The 22,257-nt window shown below is 37.0% G+C and overlaps 1 protein-coding gene across 1 annotated transcript; it reads left to right on the top strand.

The window, feature by feature from the left end:
* The first annotated feature begins 15,999 nt into the window (after positions 1-15,999).
* On the top strand, positions 16,000-19,005 carry LOC141620630 (putative disease resistance protein RGA1). Its single transcript, XM_074437451.1, has one exon. The coding sequence runs from the start codon at positions 16,000-16,002 to the stop codon at positions 19,003-19,005; it is 3,006 nt and encodes a 1,001-aa protein (XP_074293552.1).
* Positions 19,006-22,257: the final 3,252 nt, after the last annotated feature.

Below are 22,257 nucleotides of genomic sequence, written 5' to 3'. Positions count from 1 at the left end.
CAGATCACAAGTTGATGCTCCTACTGATGAATCTATCTTTCAAGAATATGTTAATAATGGTGATACAACATTGGCAATAATTGAAATAGAAGATGAGAACGAAAATGTGGAGGAACAAGAAGAAATGCAAGGAGAAGAAATGCAAGTACAGAATGATGGTATGGACGATGAGCAAGAGGTGGGGGAGGAGGCTTTGAACAAGTATTTAGAAGAAGAAGATGATGAGAATTTTATAGATTCGCTTTTTAAAGGCAACGAAGACACTAATTTAAGTGATGATGATGATGATGATGATGATGATTAGGATTTATATTAGTTGTAGATGTTTTGTACCTTTTCATTCAATCTTACTTTGTTGGTACTATTAATTGTAGATGCCGTATGGCTTAATTTTAATGAAATCTAGTTTGTTTTCATTCAATCTTACTTTTCATTCAATCTTCCTTTGTTGGTACTTAATTTGTTTTCTTACTTTGTTGATTTCTTAATCTTTGTGCCAAAAGCAATAGATAACAATTGACTGAGACAGAGGGAGTACTATTTAATTTCTTACTTTGTTGTTATTATTTGATTACTTGATTTCTTACTTTGTTAATTTCATACTTTGTTGCTATTATTTGATTATTCGATTTCTTATTTTGTTGATTTCTTACTTAGTTGTTACTATTTAATTTCTTACTTGTTGCTATTATTTGATTTTTTATTTTGTTGCTACTATTTGATTTCTAACAATTTTGAAGAATTTAGTTGGTTTGTATGGCGACAAGGGGACGAAGAAGAGGTAGTTGTAGTAATGTAGGAAACCGAGGAAATGAAAACGAGAATGAAGAAGTACCTCATCAAGAGCAACAACAAAATGCGCCAATTGAGAAAGTTCATCTCGATCCTCTTGAGCAAGATGGCGTCTGGTAAGTATGTCATTTTTTTTGTAATTAATTATTTTTATAACGATTTATATATATATATATATATATATATATATATATATATATTTATTATATTGTCATTTTTTTTCAGGTTCAGTGATTCATCCGTTGTGAACTTGATATCAGAAAATATTGGATGCAACTACAAAGAACATGCTCTTTGCTGGAAAATGGCGTCATCTACTATAAAGAAGCATTGGTGGAATTGGTTTAAGGTATTAACAATTGTCATTTATTTTAATATTAGGTATTTTATTCATTTATTTTATATTTATTTACAATGAAGTTTATTTTCTAACTTTATCGTTTATTGAACAGTGGCGTGTTAGTTACCATCCCCGCGACAAGGCAAGGGTTAAGAAGGCTTGGGAAGATGCCATGAAGACCCGTTTACGTCAAATGATTTACCGAGCTTATCATAAGGAAGAGGATGAAAGGCCGGAATGGATTAGTCTTGACTTGTTCCTTAAATTGAAGAAAAGGCCAGTTGAAGAACCTTCTTTTGCGGAAAGATCGGAGCAGTATTCGGCTAACCGTAAGTCGGGATGTGACGAGAAGGGGAAGGCGTTGGGTACTCACCTAATGGGTCGAAAAAACACCTTGCAATATATGGACTCAATGGTAATTTCTTCACTTGCCTTTTTTATTTATTATCTTAGTTTTTTAACTTTATTTATAAGTTATTAATTATATTTAACAAGTATCAAAATTATAGGTCAATAAAGATGGAGTTGGAGAAATTCTGTTCGCTTTGCACTTGTTGGAGAAGACAAAGAAGCATAGCACAAAAGGATGGTTAACCAAAAAAGGCAGTCAACTCTTTGTAAGTTACTATAATTATTTAATTTAACTCATTTTTTCAATCATGATTATTTAGTAGATTGATACCCGTCATTGTGAGTACCAAAGATAAAATTTATAATCTCCTATTAAGACTAACCTAGGCTAGTGGTAACAGGGTCGATCCGCAAGGAGGCAGTTGTAAACTTTAGTTGATTTATGTTCAGTCTGATGTAACTATTGTGGGGGTTGATTTGAATTGGTCTATAGCTAATAACAATAAAAAGAAAATAAACTAAAAATACGATTTAAACAGATAAAAGAAGGGTACTAGGATGGTCGGGTCATTATAGCTTCGGCGGCAGCAAACTAAGTCGGTCTGAATCAAACACATGTGAGGCGGGAAATAAGAGGTCCTCTCAGTCCACTCCTAACAAATAGCATCTCTCGATCTCGCTATAGGTCCCTAATGTCACTAATACTAACTTTCGTCCTGAAAAGTGACTAACGGTCTAAACTATACCTATCTTTCGATCTTAGCACAGTTTAGTCGATTTAATTGACGGTCAAATAACCTTCCCTATCTTTCGATTTAATGGGTCGGTCACAAAATTGGTATCTAACTGGTCGCATGCATTCGATTTGTTAAATACAAGATTAAAAACAATTAAAACGAAGGATAACCTTACAAGGTCAATCGATCGACCAACAATGTCAGTCGATCGACTGACACGCGGGTTCAGTCCGTGTCTAATCTATTGCCGCCTATGCCATAAATCGCCTACATCCTAGCACTATAGATTTAGCTACTCATGCTAAGGGTAGAAACAACAACATAAACGATAAAACTAGCTACTGAATTCATGCTTAAAACAGTAAAGGAAGAAATTAACATGCAATAATAAAGATGGTTTCGGGAATCTGCTAGCAATTCTAATCTATTAGCAAAATAAATGAACTGAAAGTAAACAGGAGGAATACCGAATTGCAGGGGAAAGATTGATTATTAAGAACCGAAATTCCGATGCTCGCAATAATCCCAAACCCTAACTATTCGATAAAGAACTTGAATGAAAACTTAATGTAAAACTTGATGTAAAACTCTGAATAAAAGACTTGATATGTCTAATTCGATCCCTAAACTGAAAGTTTGTGTTACGTTATATAGCAAACAAGCGTAACAATTATTTCCTAAACCTAAACTTCACGGGCTTTAAGTTCCTCGATCTTTTAATTCTCGTCTGAAGCAGCGATGTGGTCGATCGACTAAGCAGGGAGGTCGATCGACTGGATCTCAGCAACAGTAGCTTCTGGATCCCGATAGTTGGTCGATCGACTAATGGGTCTAGTCGATCGACTGCTTGAGCTGCTAATTGACTTCTTTAAAATACGTGGACTTGTCTTTTGGGCCTTGGATTGCGCACCAAGCTCGTTCCTTAGCAATTCCTTTACGTCATTTGCAATGCAGATTACTCGGGGGCGGATTTGACTTGATTTCCTGTTGAATTCTTCACATTTCTGCAATAAAGTACAAAATACGGAAGTAGACGGAAATAGGGAGAAATGTAGCATATATTGCACAATTGAGCTCTGAAATGCGTGTAGAATAAGGTGTGAAACATCATATTTTAGACACGCATCAAATCTCCCCAAACCAAATCTTGCTTGTCCCCAAGCAAGAACTAGACTCGATCTAATGACCTAATGGAACGAGTTCAATCTCAGAGCGGAATGCAAACTGTTAAGCCTAAACCGATTTAATGCACAACCAACAATCAATTATTAATGTGAATCATGCAAACGAATTATAAAGTCGTCAAAAACTGCTGAACCGTTAACTGTAGAGACTTATCAAATTGGACTCTCGCGGGTCGCTCAAATCACTCAATTAAGCACAGGTGATATATATGTAAGATAGAAAGAATTAATTTTGTAGTGACTCTCACCTAACTGCGACCTATGAAAACATGCCAGCAATAAATTATGAAGATGACCTCTATGACCGTACATATGCATTCCAACCAAACAGATGACCAATGACACATGCCGAGGTAAATATGGGATATGTGAGGTATGGGTAAGAAGGGGCAAAACATTTTATGGTAAAGTGGGGGTACAGGTGATCAAGCTAGTACCAGAACGGAACCAAAGGACAACATCCAACTTCTTGCTCATAGGCAAACAACACGGTGCTATAGCAAGCACAAACTCACAAACTCCAAGTAAAAAGGTAATCAATAAACTCCCCATAGAATATGAATGAAACATGGGAGCAAAAATTGCCAAAAGATAAGGATTAAATCATGCGAATTGATTTTTTTCTTTTCGAATCGCAGTCGATCGACCATATGGAGCAGTCGATCGACTGATATGAACAGTACAGAACATTCTTTTTCTTTCTTTTTCGAATCTTTTTTTTTTCTTTCTTTCTTTTTCTCTTTCTTTCTTTCTTTCCATTTCATTTCATTTTATTTTCCCAACTTCATCTCAAAAGAGCAAATACCACCAAAAATGAGTAACAACCCCAAGAACACGGACTACTAGCTTGACAAATGACAAAGCTAAATATAGGATGTAGTAAATGGGACAAAAAGGATATTTTTGGCAGTGTGGAGTTATTGGGCATAATGAGAAAAAGAAACCTCTACCACATGTGTCAACTAACCACAAACCGAATGCATACAGGTATTAAGTAGATCAAATTCATAATTATGCAAATTAAGGAAACATGTCTCATAAGGAGTACTACTCACATTCCTAGATAAACTGGTCATGAATGTCACCAACAGAGGCTCTAATAACTCGTAAATATGATGTAGCTTGCCAATTTTCTAAGTCAAGTCTCAAGATTCAGCGAGTAAATTAACGAAAACTCGTAGATATGCACTTATATGATTCTACTAATAACATGTCAATTAGCAAGGCTTAGGCGAAACAGATGCAAATGCTAAATCATCCTTGAAATACTACCGTTCCGACTCAATCTATGTGCTAAAATAAACGTGCATTTTATGAAATTTTTCAATTTTTTTGAATTTTTCTATGTAGATGGGAAATTAAATAAACAAATGCAAAACTGAAATGTAGACGTGAATGCAAGCAAATGATATGCGACGCAAAAACCCTTCCCCAAACCAAATCGCACAATGTCCCCATTGTGCAAAATCATGTAATGAAGAAAAGAGAAACGGGAATTTGCGAGAAAATAAATAAGCAAGACACAAAGGAAAGATATGGAACTCACAAGACTTTGAGCGCAGCAAGGAAACCTCCCCAAACCAGCGTGAGCTAGGAGGTTTCAGTAGCCAGCAGTGCTACCAATAAGAGTGCCTGAAAGACAGAAAACCCACGCATAAGACTGAGAAAACAATTTTGAAGCGTAAAAAACAGTGCACAAATGAGGCAAATAGAAGAAATAGATAATTCGACGGAAAATAGAGTGGAGTAGAAGACTCCCTTAGGTCCGCATATCGACCAAACACAGCAGGGGAGAGGTCGAGAACAAATACAGCAGCAGCAGTGGTCGATCGACCACTAAGGTCAGTCGATCGACCAGGTGGACGTGAACAGTAGCTCCTGTAAACCTGCAATTCAGTCGATCGACCAATGGTGCCAGTCGATCGACTGAAAACACTGCTGCAGCGTCTTATTTCTTCGTAATCGCTCAATGATTTGAGCTAATAAGCTCTAAATACCTGCAAAAGCACAATAATACGCGCCCAAAATTGCGCAAAACCCAGAAGAATGTCGAAAGTGCATAAAAATCCTAAGCAAAAGAAAATAAAGCGAAGTTTTCGCGCACACAAAAGCAATAAAATGTCTTAACAAAATTAAAATGAAGTTTATAACGCACTTGATCAACTTAATAGTTGATCAAGAAGGACCACGGTATGGCCCACTTCATTAAACCGGCTACTAGAGGTAGCCTCATAAGTGCTCATGTTATCAGTTGCACCCTTCTTAGCTTCGACGGTCGGAGAATTCAGCTGATCAGCTTCGTCATCTCCCCAATCAAGGATTTCCTTGGAATCGTCGGAATCCAAATCAGACCATCTCACCTTGGCTGGCTCATCTTCCACTTCCTCATCGGTCCCATAGCTTAGGCATCCCAGACCGCCTCTTTGAATGATAGGCTTTGTCGCAGCTGGAGCATCCAACAACTCTTCCTTCCCCAAACCAGCTCCTGCATTATCTAAAACAACAAATTCTTCCTCCTTCTTGCTCCCAATCCGGGGCGGAGGGGTTAACACAGCAGAAGTAATAGGGACAGTCGATTCAGGAAGCACAAAGTATGATCTCATTTCAGAGACCGTATTACAAGTGACAGGCCACATGGGATCCTTTTTCTTAGCCGGCTGGGCAAAGACAATAGAGTGCTTTCCCACTTTGAAAGTCAAGGTACCTAGACCGACATCGATGACCGCACCAAAGGTGTGCGAAATGGCCTACCCAAAATGATGGGAATATGGTCATCCTCAGGCATGTCAAGGACAACAAAGTCAACAGGAAGAAAAACTTCCCTATCGGGCGGGTATGTCCTCTAGGACTCCTATGGGCTCGACCGCAGATCGGTCGACCATCCGGGATCTGTCATTTCAGTAATAGCAAACCTGGTCAGTTTAAGCTTCCTAGCTAGACTCAAGGGCATGACACTTATGCTAGCTCCTAAGTCACATAATGCCTTTTCGATAGAAAAGGTACCTATGCTACAAGGGACGGAAAAACTGCCCGGGTCTTCTAACTTATGGGGCGCAGTGTGAGACAAGTAGGAGCAAGACTCTTTAGTTAGTGCAACAGTATGAACATGCTCAAGCGATTTTTTCTTTGACAACAACTGTTTCATAAACTTAGTGTATGCTGGCACTTGGTTAACTAACTCAAGGAAGGGTACCTGAACATTCAAGCTACGAATAACTTTCTCAAATTTACTGAAAGATACCTGTTCCTTTGTCGGTATGAGTCTCTCCGGATATGGGGCTGTAAGGAGCACCTTAGCCCTCTCCTCTAATTCGCGCGCGCCGGCGTCCTTGGACTTAGGCTGAAAGTCCGTCACCTTTTCTTTGTTGAAGCTAGGCCCCTCCTCAGACCGTCTCAAATGAGACCCATTGACCGTCATTGGATCGAACTTCGGAGCTGGGACTGACCCATCAGCACTTGGGTCTGCCCCCAAAATTTTCGGGACGGTGGTTCCCCGAAACAAGTGATCTCGTAGGTTATTTGGCATTAAAGGACGAAATTCTTCAACATCAGCAGTGATATTGGTCGATCGACCAACCTCCTCGATCGATCGATCCGGGTTGCACGATTCGAAGCTCCTCAGAACCCGTGTTTCAGTCGATCGACTAGGTACTTCAGTCGATCGACTGAAATTCCTGGCAGACGCCTTTTTCTTTGAATTGTTCGTTGAAGCTTTCTCTTGACTTGTTTTCAGCTCATCTTTTCCAACATCATCCTTAACCATGGCAGGACCATCAAGGGTAGACCCGCTCCTCAAAGTGATGGCATTTAAGGTCTCCTTTTGTTCGGGTTGAGTGGGTAAGTGTCCGGGAGCTCGAGTGTTATTTTTACTAGCCAGTTGAGCAATTTGGCTCTCTAGTAACTTCATCCCGGCCTCTCTTGCTTGGGACTCCTTCAGCAACAAATTCTTTAGCTCGGAGAACTCAAAATTCTGTGATTGTTGCTGCTGCGGCACATAAGGAGGCTTTTGATACTGTTGTTGCTTTTGATGAGGGGGCACATAGGGTTGTTGCTGCTGCGGATGTTGGGTTGGATTTTGGACATTTTGGCTCCTCCAACTCAAGTTTGGATGTTATGGCTCGTAGTAGGTGTTGGTCTGCCTATAGTGTTGAAAGGCAGCGCATGATTCAAAGGGACTAGGGCAGTTCTTTGAGACATGGCCCTCAACTCCACACCTTTCACAAAGGAAGGGACCGTCTGACACAGCGTTGACTTGGTATATCCCACCTTTAGAAGCTCCTCCTAGCTCATACTTGTCAAATCTCGCGGTGAGAGCCTCAAGTGCAGCAACAGAGGAAGATTCAGCAGCTCTCCTCTGGTTCCCTCTCGAATTCCCATACTCGGCCTTGTGGGTAGCTAGATCGTCAATGATCTTCCACCCCTTAGTTGCTCCCAAATTTTCAGCGAATCTTCCATTGGCTGCAGCATCCAAAATGACCCTTTGATCGTCGTACAACCCATTGTAGAAATGATTGCACAAACTCCACTTTTCGAACCCATGGTGCGGTATGGTTCGCACCAACTTCTTGAATCGGACCCATGCCTCGTGGAAATTCTCATCTGGCCCTTGTTTAAAGCCCGTGATTTGAGCTCTAATAGCGATCGTCCTCGAAGCGTAAAAAGTACTTCTTGTAGAACGCCAATGCCAATGTATTCCAATCGGTGATCTCTGAGCGGTCCGGTCCAAATCTCTATACCACTCCCTTGCAAAGATCACGAAGGGAGAAGATGAACATGGTCTCTTTGATTTGATCCTGGTCACGCCACTGGTGGGGAATGGAGCGGAGAGTCAATAAAGGTCTCCATATGCCTTGCCGCATCTTCATTGCGCTCCCCCAAACCGATTTTTCTCGACCATAGTAATGTAAGCGTGGCTTTGGTTCGAATTTCCCAGGCATCTCCCGGTAACTCGAACCCCTTGTATAAATTGTCGGCTGTCGGCTCGGAAAAACTAGCTATACTTGCTTCCTCGGCCATGACTGGAATTTCCGGAGAAGTGACTGTCTCGGTGAAGAAGTGGAAACGGTGAAGATCATGGTCTTCTTGAGCGATTCGTTCTCGTGATAGCTTGACAGAGTACTCAGCTCTTCCTCTGTCGGTAATACTCTTTGTGTTCGCCTCAACTCGCGCAAGGATCTCTCAAGCTCAGGGTTCAACGGTACTAATTCTCCACCCTGTGACCTGCGCATAAGAAGAAACTACAAAAAGAATATAAGAAGAGTTTAAGGAACAGAAGTCCCTTAAACTGAGAAAAACTAAAAATAAAAACAACTAAAATTAGGACTATTGCCTCCCCGGCAACGGCGCCAAAATTTGATACCCGTCGTTGTGAGTACCAAAGATAAAATTTATAATCTCCTATTAAGACTAACCTAGGCTAGTGGTAACAGGGTCGATCCGCAAGGAGGCAGTTGTAAACTTTAGTTGATTTATGTTCAGTCTGATGTAACTATTGTGGGGGTTGATTTGAATTGGTCTATAGCTAATAACAATAAAAAGAAAATAAACTAAAAATACGATTTAGACAGATTAAAGAAGGGTACTAGGATGGTCGGGTCATTATAGCTTCGGCGGCAGCAAACTAAGTCGGTCTGAATCAAACACATGTGAGGCGGGAAATAAGAGGTCCTCTCGGTCCACTCCTAACAAATAGCATCTCTCGATCTCGCTATAGGTCCCTAATATCACTAATACTAACTTTCGTCCTGAAAAATGACTAACGGTCTAAACTATACCTATCTTTCGATCTTAGCACAGTTTAGTCGATTTAATTGACGGTCAAATAACCTTCCCTATCTTTCGATCTAATGGGTCGGTCACAAAATTGGTATCTAACTGGTCGCATGCATTCGATTTGTTAAATACAAGATTAAAAACAATTAAAACGAAGGATAACCTTACAAGGTCAGTCGATCGACCAACAATGTCAGTCGATCGACTGACACGCGGGTTCAGTCCGTGTCTAATCTATTGCCGCCTATGCCATAAATCGCCTACATCCTAGCACTATAGATTTAGCTACTCATGCTAAGGGTAGAAACAACAACATAAACGATAAAACTAGCTACTAATTCATGCTTAAAACAAGAAAGGAAGCAATTAACATGCAATAATAAAGATGGTTTTGGAATCGCTAGCAATTCTAATCTATTAGCAAAATAAATGAACTGAAAGTAAACAGGAGGAATACCGAATGCGGGGAAAGATTGATTATTAAGAACCGAAATTCCGATGCTCGCAATAATCCCAAACCCTAACTATTCGATAAAGAACTTGAATGAAAACTTAATGTAAAACTTGATGTAAAACTCTGAATAAAAGACTTGATATGTCTAATTCGATCCCTAAACTGAAAGTTTGTGTTACGTTATATAGCAAACAAGCGTAACAATTATTTCCTAAACCTAAACTTCACGGGCTTTAAGTTCCTCGATCTTTTAATTCTCGTCTGAAGCAGCGATGTGGTCGATCGACTAAGCAGGGAGGTCGATCGACCGGATCTCAAACAACGAGCTTCGGATCCCGATAGTTGGTCGATCGACTAATGGGTCTAGTCGATCGACTGCTTGAGCTGCTAATTGACTTCTTTAAAATACGTGGACTTGTCTTTTGGGCCTTGGATTGCGCACCAAGCTCGTTCCTTAGCAATTCCTTTACGTCATTTGCAATGCAGATTACTCGGGGGCGGATTTGACTTGATTTCCCGTTGAATTCTTCACATTTCTGCAATAAAGTACAAAATACGGAAGTAGACGGAAATAGGGAGAAATGTAGCATATATTGCACAATTGAGCTCTGAAATGCGTGTAGAATAAGGTGTGAAACATCATATTTTAGACACGCATCATAGATGGTATCTAATCTTTCTCTTTTTAATGATGTAGGGTAAGATCATCTCAAAGAAAGCTCAGCTTTAGAGTGATGGGGTCGAGAACATCGATGATAATGAGATTTATTTTGAAGAACATGGAGGATTTGATGAGAAAGGTAGAGTATAGTATATGGCACGGGACCAGCAGCACCACACATTTGGGAGCACCACCGCCACTTCTACTCCTCATACTCCGAGTTTTGTTGGTAGAGTCGCAAAAGAGAATGTCCGACTTAAGCAAAAAGAGGCCGAACAATCTCAAAGGATTGCGGCAATAGAGGCGTTCTTGAGCCAACAATGTTTTACTACTCAAACTTGTAACTCCGGAGGTGTATTTCAAGGTCGAAATGACTTTGATGATGATGGTGGCGACAATGCTAGGCCTAATTCTACTCATATCACCTCATTCACTCCCGTGCATTAGTTAGTAACTATTAGTTGGTTTATGGACTTATTTAGCTTTATTTGTTGAACACGTATTTAGTTTAAGTTTGTTGTGTACTAAACTTATGTAAACCTTTTATTTTAAGGTTATGAGAAAACGTTGTTTGGAAATCTTGTCTTGAACAAGTTGTGAATTTGTCGAATGCTGAAATTTTCTGTATGTTTGCAGGAACCGTATGTAATTGATTTCGAAGCTTTTTGGGGGAGCTGAAACTGTTGTAAACCCCCGGGAACATTTTATTTTGCGACGGATTTTCCGTCGCAAATGTTGACTTTTAGTTTGACCTGGACAGCCACGCGGCTTCTATGAACAGTAACTTGCGACGGAAATTCCGTCGCATATTTTGACTTTATGTTTGACCTGGCAACAGGGTGTGGGCCCCATGTACAGTGCGTTGTGACGGAAATTCCGTCGCAGGATACAATTTTGTGACGGAGTTTTGCGACGTCTCTGTCCGTCGCAGAAACTTATTTGCTACGGAATTTCCTTCGCAGGATTTGATTTTGCGACGGTCGAATTACGTCGCAAGTCTGTCGCAAATCCTATATTTGCGACGGTATATAGGTTTTTGCGACGGATTCCGCCGTCGCTATGGAACCTTTTTTTGTAGTGTTAGTTAGTTTGAAGTTGGAATTCGCATTGAGCCTCTTTGTAGACATGCATTGGCATTTATAGTTGTTATTTTATAATTTGATGTTCAAGATGATTAAGATTTGACTGAATATTACAAGTGGGGGCATTAAATCTAGTTATTATTATATTTATAAAAGAAGCTTTTTTCGAACGATTCTAAATTGTCCACATCATCAAAAATCAATTTAGGAAAGTATCATAAATAATATTTTTTGATATAAAAAATAAAGTAAAAAATCTTTAATTATTACTGTATAATATATATTTCCTAAATTATATTCAAGTGATTTCTAATTTTTATATAAAAACTTTTTACATTTCATTTGAATAAAAAAGTATCGTTAAAAAAAATTATGAAAATAGTATAATTATTTTCGCGGTTAAAAATACTATCATTAGAGTATAGATTTCATATTATTTGCACATATTAAAGATGGTGTACTTCTTATTTTGTTATATGTCTTACATTGGTAAATAATAGAATTGTCTCACATCGAAAGATTAGAATAATGGGGTGATCATATGATTATAAATAGGAGACATCTTTGGAACTTAGAATCAACCAAAAGTCTTTTGAATCTCTTAAATATTGTGTTAGAGAGCTCTTAAGAGTTTGTATAATTATCTGACAGTATAATATTAAAAATAGAGTGGAAAATCTTTTAATTATTATAATATATATTTCGTATATTATATTCAAATGATTTTTATAATTTTGATATAAAAACCTTTACAATTTTATTTGACAAAAAATATTGTAAAAAAAATTATGAAAATTATATAAGTAGATTCGTGGTAAAAAAAATGATATCATTAGAGTATAGATTACATATCATTTGCACATATTTGAAATTATGATTAAAAAAACTAGAAAAAAAACGCACAAATATTAAGAGATAGTATAGTATTTGCTCATTATTAAATCGGGTTGGATGTCAAAATAGATGCGAAAAAGATGGTTTACTTTTTAGTATGCTATTTGTCCCACATAGAAAATTAATGTAGGTTTGGTGAATATACTACGTATAAATAGTATAATTGTCCAACATCGAAAGATTAACATAAGCTGGGTGATCATATGATTATAAATATGAGTTATCCCTGAAACTTTTTACAATCTGGTCCCTACTATTTTGTTAAAAGTTGGTTGTATCCCGCTGCTGGAAAAGATGAATTAAGGGGACAAATTCACTATAAGAAATTCATGCACGGGCAACTATTTTGAGCGACTGTAAAGCATAGTCGGCAAGTTGGCGACAGGAAAAAAAATCGGGAGACAGATCGTAGTCGCTATTTTGGTGACGGAAGGCTTTTGAATTTGGCGGCGTAAAATTTGAATTTGGCGACCGAATGGCGTCGCTAATTTAGCGACTGAATTGGAGCCGTTGCCAAAATCGGTCGCCCGCCCTATTAACATAGACCACGACGAGCTCTCTTCCCTCCATATTTCTTACTTCACTAAAACACAAACAAAAAAAAAGTTGGAAGAGGTTCGAGTGACGACACCACCAACAACAACCCGCCACCGCCACCGCCAGATCTTGCCCTTCCGTCCGACGACACCACCGACAACCACACTCCTCACCTTTCTTTTCATTTCCTTTGTTGTTTGAAGGTGTGTTGTTTTGTTTTAAACTTCAATTTATTAGTTTAATTCGCGGGGAAGTGGTGATTGACCCTCATAACTTGGAGCAATTGTGAAATTAACCCCCATAACTTTCAATTAGAGTGATTTGGCCTCATAACTTACATAATAAGTGAAATTAAACCCCTTTATCAAAATCTCACGAGAAATTCAATTTATCATATCAAAAAAGTGAAAATGGTTAATGTTTTTATGAAAAATACAAAATAAAAGTTTACAAAAATAAATTAAAAAAGCATAATTAGATAAAAAAAATTAAAATACTTTAGAAAATTCAAACAATTTATTATTTTTATATAAAGTACATATTTTTCAAAAAAAAAATTACAATTTTTGTAGAAAAATTTCAATTGCAAAATATTTTGTTAGGTAGTTGTGTTAAAATCAGAAGTCGGAATAAAATATTTTCATGACAAAAAATATAATAAAAGGGCAAAAAAATATTCAAATATTTCTATTTTTCAACATTTCAAAAAAATTCACATAAAATTGTTAATTGTTTTTTTTTAACAAAAATCATACCGAATTACATACGTATGTAAAAAAAAGTTGAAACAATATTTTGCAATTGAAATTTTTTTACAAAAATTGTAAAAAAATAGTTGAAAAATATATACTTTATATAAAAATAATAAATTGTTTGATTTTTGTAAAGTAGTTTTATTTTTTTTTATCTAATATATGCTATTTTTTTTGTAAACTTTTATTTTGTAATTTTCATAAAAAAGTAACCTTTTTTACTTTTTTTTTTTATATGATAAATCGAATTTTTCGTGAGATTTTGATAAAGGGGTTTAATTTCACTTATTATGTAAGTTATGGGGCCAAATTATTCCAATTGAAAGTTGTGGGGATTAATTTCACAATTGCACAAAGTTATGGGGGTCAATCACCACTTCCCCGATTCGATTTGTGTATTGTTTGTTTAATTTCTGATTGTAATTAGTTTTTTTGATGCTATTATGTTGTTTATGTATACTTATGTGATGCTTTGTTTTTAATTGTTAATTAGTTAGGGTTTGTGTAAATTGATAAGTAGGGTGAATATGAATTGGGGGTTTTGTGAAATTGTTAATATTATTTGAATTAGGGTTGTAATCGACAATGTATTGGTGATTTTGATGATGTTAGTACACTTAATTGACAAAAATTAATATAGTTGACAAAATTTAGTATAGTTTTAGTATTAGTGTTTGTAGTCTATAATTAAAGTTAGTTTAATGGTAGTATTGTTGAATTTACCAAATTCATATAATGTTAGTATAATTTTGTATTGTGTAATGTTAATATTGTTGAAGGTGGTAAATTAGTATAATGTTAGTATGATATTAGTTTAGTAAATTAGTGTTAGTCTTGTTAAAAACATAGTAGTATAATTTTGTATGATTTATTGTTACAAATTGTTGTTTGTAATATTTTTTAGATTAAAATGAAGAGATCGAAACGCAAATGGATGTACGAAGATAGAATAGATAAGAGGAAACGTCCTACCGGTAGATTTGTAAAGGGGGTTCTTGAGTTTATTGAGTTTAGTCGCCCGAGAACTAAATTCTTGTAGTGATTGGTACTTTTAGTGATTTCCTGGGTCTTTGTGCCAAATTGAAAGGAGAACAAATGACCGGGACGGAGGGAGTACAATATTCACAGCTGCTCATCTCATAATAAACGCTCCTAAATGGACTTTGGCAACAGTTCTGGACTTCTGTCTCTTCTTCAAACAATCCTTGCTCCAATCCAAACTTTGGATCAGCTCTCTTTTGTTTTTACTCTATTCATGATCGAACTAGCAGACGCCCGAAGCACTATTGACACCGTCACGTATGTTCTTGAAGAGCCAAAGCCAAGCAAGAAATGCTCAACAGCCAAGAAAATAAATACCCATCACAATCAGATCTATCACTGCAGGCTGGATTTCATGTAAAGGTAATGTGGCTCAGAGTCAATTCCATCAACTGGCTCAAAATCATAATTCAACCACAAAAAAAATGAAAATTGATCAAGTTATTCATTTCATAATTAGTCAAATTTATTTACTCCGGAATTCTTAATTCAAAGTTTGCGACGACTTATCCAAAAATAATCCGGAGTATTTGCTGTTAAGTGATTGAATTAGTCATGTTTTCAGCAACTGGATTGAACAGCACATTTTGTAGCTTGAAACTTTATGCAAAATTTCATAATTTCGATCTTTAGGAAACGGTCCCTGCAAATTTTCGTCCCTCCTTGCTATGGAAAATTTGAAACTTTCGGTTAAACTTTTCTATGTATTTTTTCAATTACCTTATTCCAATAATAATAATTCCTGTCCTCTTCAGAAATTTACTCCCCAACTTACAAATCCTGATTCCGAGCTCTCTTATTTTCATATCTCATCTTGTGTCTCATTACCATAGCTTTATCATGTGACACATCATCCTCTTATGACAAATGGAGAGATACTGGAACACGAGATGGGACATGAAAGTGGGAGAGAGGATCCAAACTCCCTGATTCTGCATATGTGAATATTAATCTTTCGAAAATCCTGTCTTTTCTTGCTAAAGACATCAGTTTTTTTGCCAGGATGACAGCAAATAAATGCTACTTGGATATATAATACTCTTTATGTCTTCCTGTTTTTTTTTTTGTTTACAAGGTCCATCCTACTAAATATGATGATTAATAAGTTGACCTCAACAATATATCTCAAGGAAGAGGGACTCACATCATTTTATACTAGTACGGTACCGATCACGACCTCTTGTGTATATAAAATTAATTAGATCATGTACTCGATTTATGATAGGTTGATACACATAAGTGGTGCTCCATGACCGTAATTGTTTTATGCCGTTAGCTGCCAACTATTTATACAAGACTAGCTACGGCATAAAATTTAACACAATATACCTACAATAGTCAAGCTCCCTTCTTTGTACAATTGTATCCTTCTTCCGTTCCTGTTTCTTAAACTACCCAATATATGGACTTGGCAACAGTACTATCTGTTGTTCAAACTATTATTTCTGGGGTCCAAACTTTGGATCAACTCAAAGCAACGTTCTCCTTCTCCAAATATAAGGATGATTTTGAACGCCTCGGAAAAACAGTCAGCATCATCAAATCTGTTCTGGAGGATGCTGATGCCAAGCAAGGTGCACTCAGTTGTCAACAAAAGATTTACATTGAAGAGCTTAAAGATGCAATTTACGATGCTAATGATGTGCTTGATGAGTTCGTCACTCTAGTCAAGCAGCGAAAAGCTGTCATTGAGACTCATAATAAACTCTCTAAAAAGGTGAGATCATTACTTTCTCGTTTTAATCGTTCTACTCGCAATCTGTCGCGCAAAGTTAAAGATGTTAATGAGAAATTGGATGCCATTGCCTCAGATAGTAGTAAGTTTTTGTTTAAAGTTGACAAACAGCCAAAAAGGTTTATAAAGCCTGAGTCATCTTCTTTTGTGTCTAAAAATGATATAATTGGGAGGAATGAGGATTTAGAGAAGGTTGTAGGGATGTTACTGAACTCTGATGATGTTGATCAACCAAATAATTTATCTTGCCTTGCCATTGTGGGGATTGGAGGGTTAGGCAAAACCGCATTTGCCCAGCTTGTTTATAATGATCCTAGGGTCTCAAGCGCATTCGACTTGAAAAGTTGGACTTGCATTGCTGATCAGGATGAGTGGAACTTGACCGAGCTTTTAGGTAAGATTGTTAAAGAACTATTTAAAAGTAACACACATGATATAACCTCATTAGAGCAAATGCAACTAGAACTAAGGAAACAACTTGGAGGGAAAAAATATTTGCTGGTGTTAGATGATGTGTGGACCGAAAGTTACCATAAATGGCAGGACCTTGAAAAATATTTGAGGGTAGGGGAAAGTGGGAGTCGTATAGTAGTGACCACGCGTTCGAAAAAAACAGCTCAAATTGTAGGAGATGTTCAAGTGCATGAGTTACAAGGTTTGCCCGAAGAGGGGTCATGGCGTTTGTTTGAAAGAATGGCATTTCTACCAAGGCAACGAGAAAATCCCGAGGATGACTTGGTAATACTTGGGAAAGAGATTGTGAAGAAGTGTAAAAATGTCCCTCTTGCTATTAGAGTAGTAGGAAGTCTTTTGTATGGTGAACCCAGGCATAAGTGGCTATCATTTCGAGATAAAGAGCTAGCTAATATTAGTGAAAGTGATGATACCATGAACAATATACTAAGGCTAAGTTACCATCAGCTCGACTACCCCTTAAAAAGTTGTTTTTCTTACTGTGCTATCTTTCCGAAAGATTTTGTTATTAAGAAGAAAATGTTGATTAGCCTTTGGATGGCGCAAGGCTACATTCGCACCGAATATGTAGGCGAAGAGTATTGTCTTATATTATTACAAAGATGTTTTTTCCAAGATATAGAAGTGGACGAATGGGGTGAGATTGAATACTTTAAGACACATGATTTGTTGCATGATATTGCTGAACAAGTAGCAGAGAAGGATATTTGTAGATTAAGCTCTGACTCTCTCAATGTGGGTAGCAAATTTCGCCATCTCTCTTTTTCGTATGACTTTTGTTTACCAGAGACCTTCAATAAGGCTCACATTCGCTCTTGCTTAAAAGTTTGTAAGACTTGGGATCAGTGTGATTTTGGCAAGTTACTAGAGGGTAATTCATTATCGAATTGGACATGCTTAAGGTCCTTAGATTTGAGTAATTCTGGTGCTAAAAGTTTCCCGGAATCAATCGGTGAACTATTTCATTTGAGGTACTTAAATCTCTCGCGGTGTGGGATGTTGGACAAGCTTCCTGATTCAGTCACAAAGCTTGTTAATTTGCAAACTTTAGATTTATCTAACTGCTCTCATCTACAAGAATTACCAGACAATGTGAGCAAGCTGCTTGACCTAAGCACCTTAAACATAACTTCTTGTTATATGCTGAGTTATATGCCTTCAGGCATGAGTTTGTTGACCCATCTTCACACTCTGGGTCTCTTTGTCGTCGGGCAGAAGAGCTCAAAAGGGAATCAGTGTTTTGCTGGGTTGGAAGGCCTGCGGTCCATGAGTAATCTCAAAGGATTTCTTGAAGTTCGTATTTTGGTCCATGATAATCTAAACATAGAGGAAGGCCAAGGGGAGAGAGCTTATCTAAGGAATAAGGAACACCTAAAGAAGATTCATCTTAAATTTACAGGTAGAAAGTACAATATACTTGAGTTTAAGCAAGGTAAAGCGTACAAAAACATAGAGCACGAGCAAGTGTTGCTGGAAGAGATGCAGCCACACCATGATCTCAAGGAGTTGAAGTTGGAAGGGTATATGGGAGAGATAATGCCGAAGTGGCCGAAGGAAGATAACTTGGCATTATTTCATCTCCCTAGTCTTGTCACATTGAACATTTCTAATTGTATCTTATTGCGGTGTTTAACTTTGCTGGGAAAGTTGCCTCGCCTCAAATATCTTACACTTAATACGTTGCTGAGTGTGGAGTACGTGGTGAATGTCAAGCCAGAAGAGCTTGGATTGGGTGAAGAATCATCATTATTTCCATGCCTTGAAGTACTCGAAATCAGTGACTTGCCCAAGTTGATAGGGTGGTGGCCAACAATGGGGTCAGGGGTGCAAAATAAGCATCTAATAGTATCAAAACCATTATCCTGTTTTACTCGACTAAGTATTCTGCGGATATGTGGCTGCCCGATATTGACATCTTTTCCAGTGTGTAAAAGTCTAGGGTGGGGAAGTACAGATAATGATCTTGAAGCTATAGTAGGGGATAGTGTCGATGAGTTTCGTCGCCTTATCCAGACTTTGGTACCGTCTGATTCAAAATCAAGGATTGTGAGTATAGGCGACTCTGAGTCTGAGTCTGAGACAGATAGCAGTATAGATACCGAGCTGACTACAGCCCTAAACCGCTGGATGTCAACATACGGGTACACTTCACTGCTGGATCTCAACATGTGGCTACAGTTCGGTCTGAATCCTATCTGATCAATTGAGCTTGGTGTGAGATGGATGTACAGCCCTGGTTAAGCAATTAACCAAACACAATAGAGTAGGTTCATTTGTCTCCTCCTTTATACCTCCCGCGAGGCCTCAATTTACCTATTTGCAGTCGTTCGCTGCACTTGTTGTCCATTATTCATCATTTTATTGGCATTTAAATGAAGCTCCATTTCTGAGTTGCTCCGTCTTTAATACTAAGCATTAGTTAGCAGAACTTACAAACTACTGATCAATTGAAATTCTTAATCTGCGTATTCACTATGGGTGCTGACGACGTGCTGTTTATATGTTTATTTAGTCAATTGCTGTGGAATTGTTTATGTATGTAATTTGATTAATCCAAGTTTATTACAACAATAGCGTCCATTTCAAACTAATTACAAGGAATAGGTCTATATCAACGCTACATCATACCACCGCCCTTCGCTTACTCTCATTTCTCTTAGGGTGAATTGATAAAAACACCTCTTTAAGTACCAAAACTTCAAAATTACACCCCTTTATGTTTTTTTTACAAAATTACACCTATAAACTTCCATTTCCTTAAAATTTGATACCCGTCTAATTATCCGGTCAAAAAAAATTATAAACTGACTGTTTTACCCTTGACTTGTATACTACTTACCCCATTCATTTTTACACATTCATTTATCTATCCCCAAACTAAAATTATACTGCCAAATACAATTATACTGCCACTACACTTTGGCATTTTCTTAATTGGATGAGGATGAACAATAATTACGTCTTGCTTCTTCATCTCCTCTTGCTTGTTCATCTCATTCTTCAAGCATTTCACCTCCTTCAACAGTCCATTAGTTACATCTTTTTGCCAATCAGTTTGTGGCTTGTCAACCCAACAAAAAAAATTGCAACCATCATCCCTATTGCCACGCTTTGATAACTTACAAGTCTCGAATTTTCTGCCCGGATTTGCTTCTGTCCATGACTTAAGGACAATAACAGGTATACCACAAAAGCATCTTCGTGATCCATCAGAGCTAATATGTGAGCTAGAACTCGCCATTAATGGTCAATCAGAGCTCGTTGTTGTTGATTTTGGTAGATTTAATATGATTTTGGATTTTTGGATGATAAAAGGTTGAGATGGATTTAACCTAATTTTAGTTTGGGGATAGAGAAATGACTGTGTAAAAATGAATGGGTAAATGATAAGTAGTATATAAGTCAGGGGCAAAACAGTCAGTTTATAATTTTGTTTGACCGGATAATTAGACGGGTATCAAATTTCAAGGAAATGGAAGTTTATGGGTGTAATTTTGTAAAAAAAACATAAAGGGTTGTAATTTTAAAGTTTTGGTACTTAAAGCAGTAAGAGGATTATACATCTGATGTACTACCTCCAATTCCATAGTTTATGAGCATTCTAATAATGTTTTTGAGTTTTATTTTAAAATTTTTGAGTTTTACTATGAAGTTTCTGAGTTTATTCACTTAAACATTAAACTCTAAAAAATTACAATAAAACTCAAAAACATTACTATAAGTTTAGTTAAATTTGAGTTTTGACGGAAAAAATATTAAAATCTAAATATGCTCAAAAAAATACACATACGCTCGAAAACAAATAAAGTTTGAGATAATAAGCTCAAAAAAAATACATAAATGCTCAAAAAACAAAAAAATTAGAGGTAGTACATCCGATGTACGTTCCTTTTTCTCGTACTTAAAGGGGTGTTTTTATCAATTCACCCTTTCTCTTATCATGTAAACGTCGTTGTTTTAGTGATTAGCCTCGTAGTTTGCACAAGAAACGGCTCAAAACGATACTGGTGGGCCTTTTCCTGTAATTATATGTGCTATAATTTAGAGTAATTTATCGATTACGCCCACGCTTAATTCGCTTTTTTATATTTACTCTCACGTCAATTTTTTTTTTTAAAATTACACCCAAATTAATACAGTTAATGTATTAGACAACTGGTTGTATATACAACTTATTCAGTGTTGTGGAGCTTTGTTACAAAGTTATCGAGCTCTATTAACAAACTTATCGAGTTATGATACAAAGTTGTTGATCTTAACAGAATAATTATTAAGCTCAATAACTTCGTAAAATAGCTCAATAACTTGTAAAAATTTTTTCTCCATTGTAAATTGGGGCTTTCGTAATTCCTGGGCAAATTTCATTCCTGGGCTTTTGTATAATTTCTGGGCAAACATTGGTGTTTATAGCAACTTCTTCATTATTAATTAGAGAAAAAAGGTGACAACTTTTTACTTATGGATTAGCACAAATTTCACAAGTTTAGTCTAATTGTTAAACCAATGTTATTTTTGAGATGCCTAGATGGTTTAGTTCGATCTGGGTTTGGTGTTTTGGTGAGAAAAGGGAAGATTAATGGTGTTAACCAAATTGATTTGTAACTTCTAGATTTTCGTCAACAAATCGCCAAAACTGCTCCCAAACAACACAACATCAACAACAGCATGCTTGGGAAGAACCGAACTGAAAATTATAATTGCTTGGCATTAACCGAATGAGAATGAATGAGAATGAAGAGAATGAGAAAGATATAGAAGAATGAAGGGAATGAATGAGGAGAAAAAAAACAAGCCGATGAGAAGTGTGCTTCAGAAGAGAAGAAGGAAGGAAGGGCAAAATCGTCCTAAAATCAATGTATTAACCCAAAATTTTTCAAATTTGACGGAAAAGTGGCCTGAATTCGATATTGGGTGCAATTTATAAACGGGGGTATTAATTTGGGTGTAATTTTGAAAAAAAAATTAACGTGGGAGCAAGTGTAAAAAAACGAATTAAGCGTGGGTATAATTGATAATTTACTCTATAATTTACTCCAATATAAAACAAAAGTTGACTTTACCCTTCTTCAATTATATCGTAGTTTATCCTGACAAGACAAAGAACTTGTCTTTTTTACTTCTCAACCAAGATAAGTAAAATAGAACAAGTTGATACATAATAAGTTTGACTTTATCTTGTTAATAGTTGCAATACCCATCCGACATTCTTATGATCATCAAGCTCTCCTTTCTAGTTTCTACTTCTCTTTGGCTCCTACGATAACTTACAATAATGGAAGTCGCAGTAGCATTGGCTATTGTTAACACCATCATGTCTGCAATCCAATTTTTGGACAAATACATGTCCAAGATCTCCTTTTCTGACTGTAAGAAGGCACTTGCAGAACTCGAGAGCACCGTCAAAACAGTAAAATCGGTTTTAGAGGATGCCGAGGCCAAGCAAGACGCGAT

This window comes from Silene latifolia, chromosome X (genome assembly GCF_048544455.1).
Source record: "Silene latifolia isolate original U9 population chromosome X, ASM4854445v1, whole genome shotgun sequence".
Taxonomy (NCBI): domain Eukaryota; kingdom Viridiplantae; phylum Streptophyta; class Magnoliopsida; order Caryophyllales; family Caryophyllaceae; genus Silene; species Silene latifolia.
This window is presented reverse-complemented; position numbering and strand designations above follow the sequence as displayed.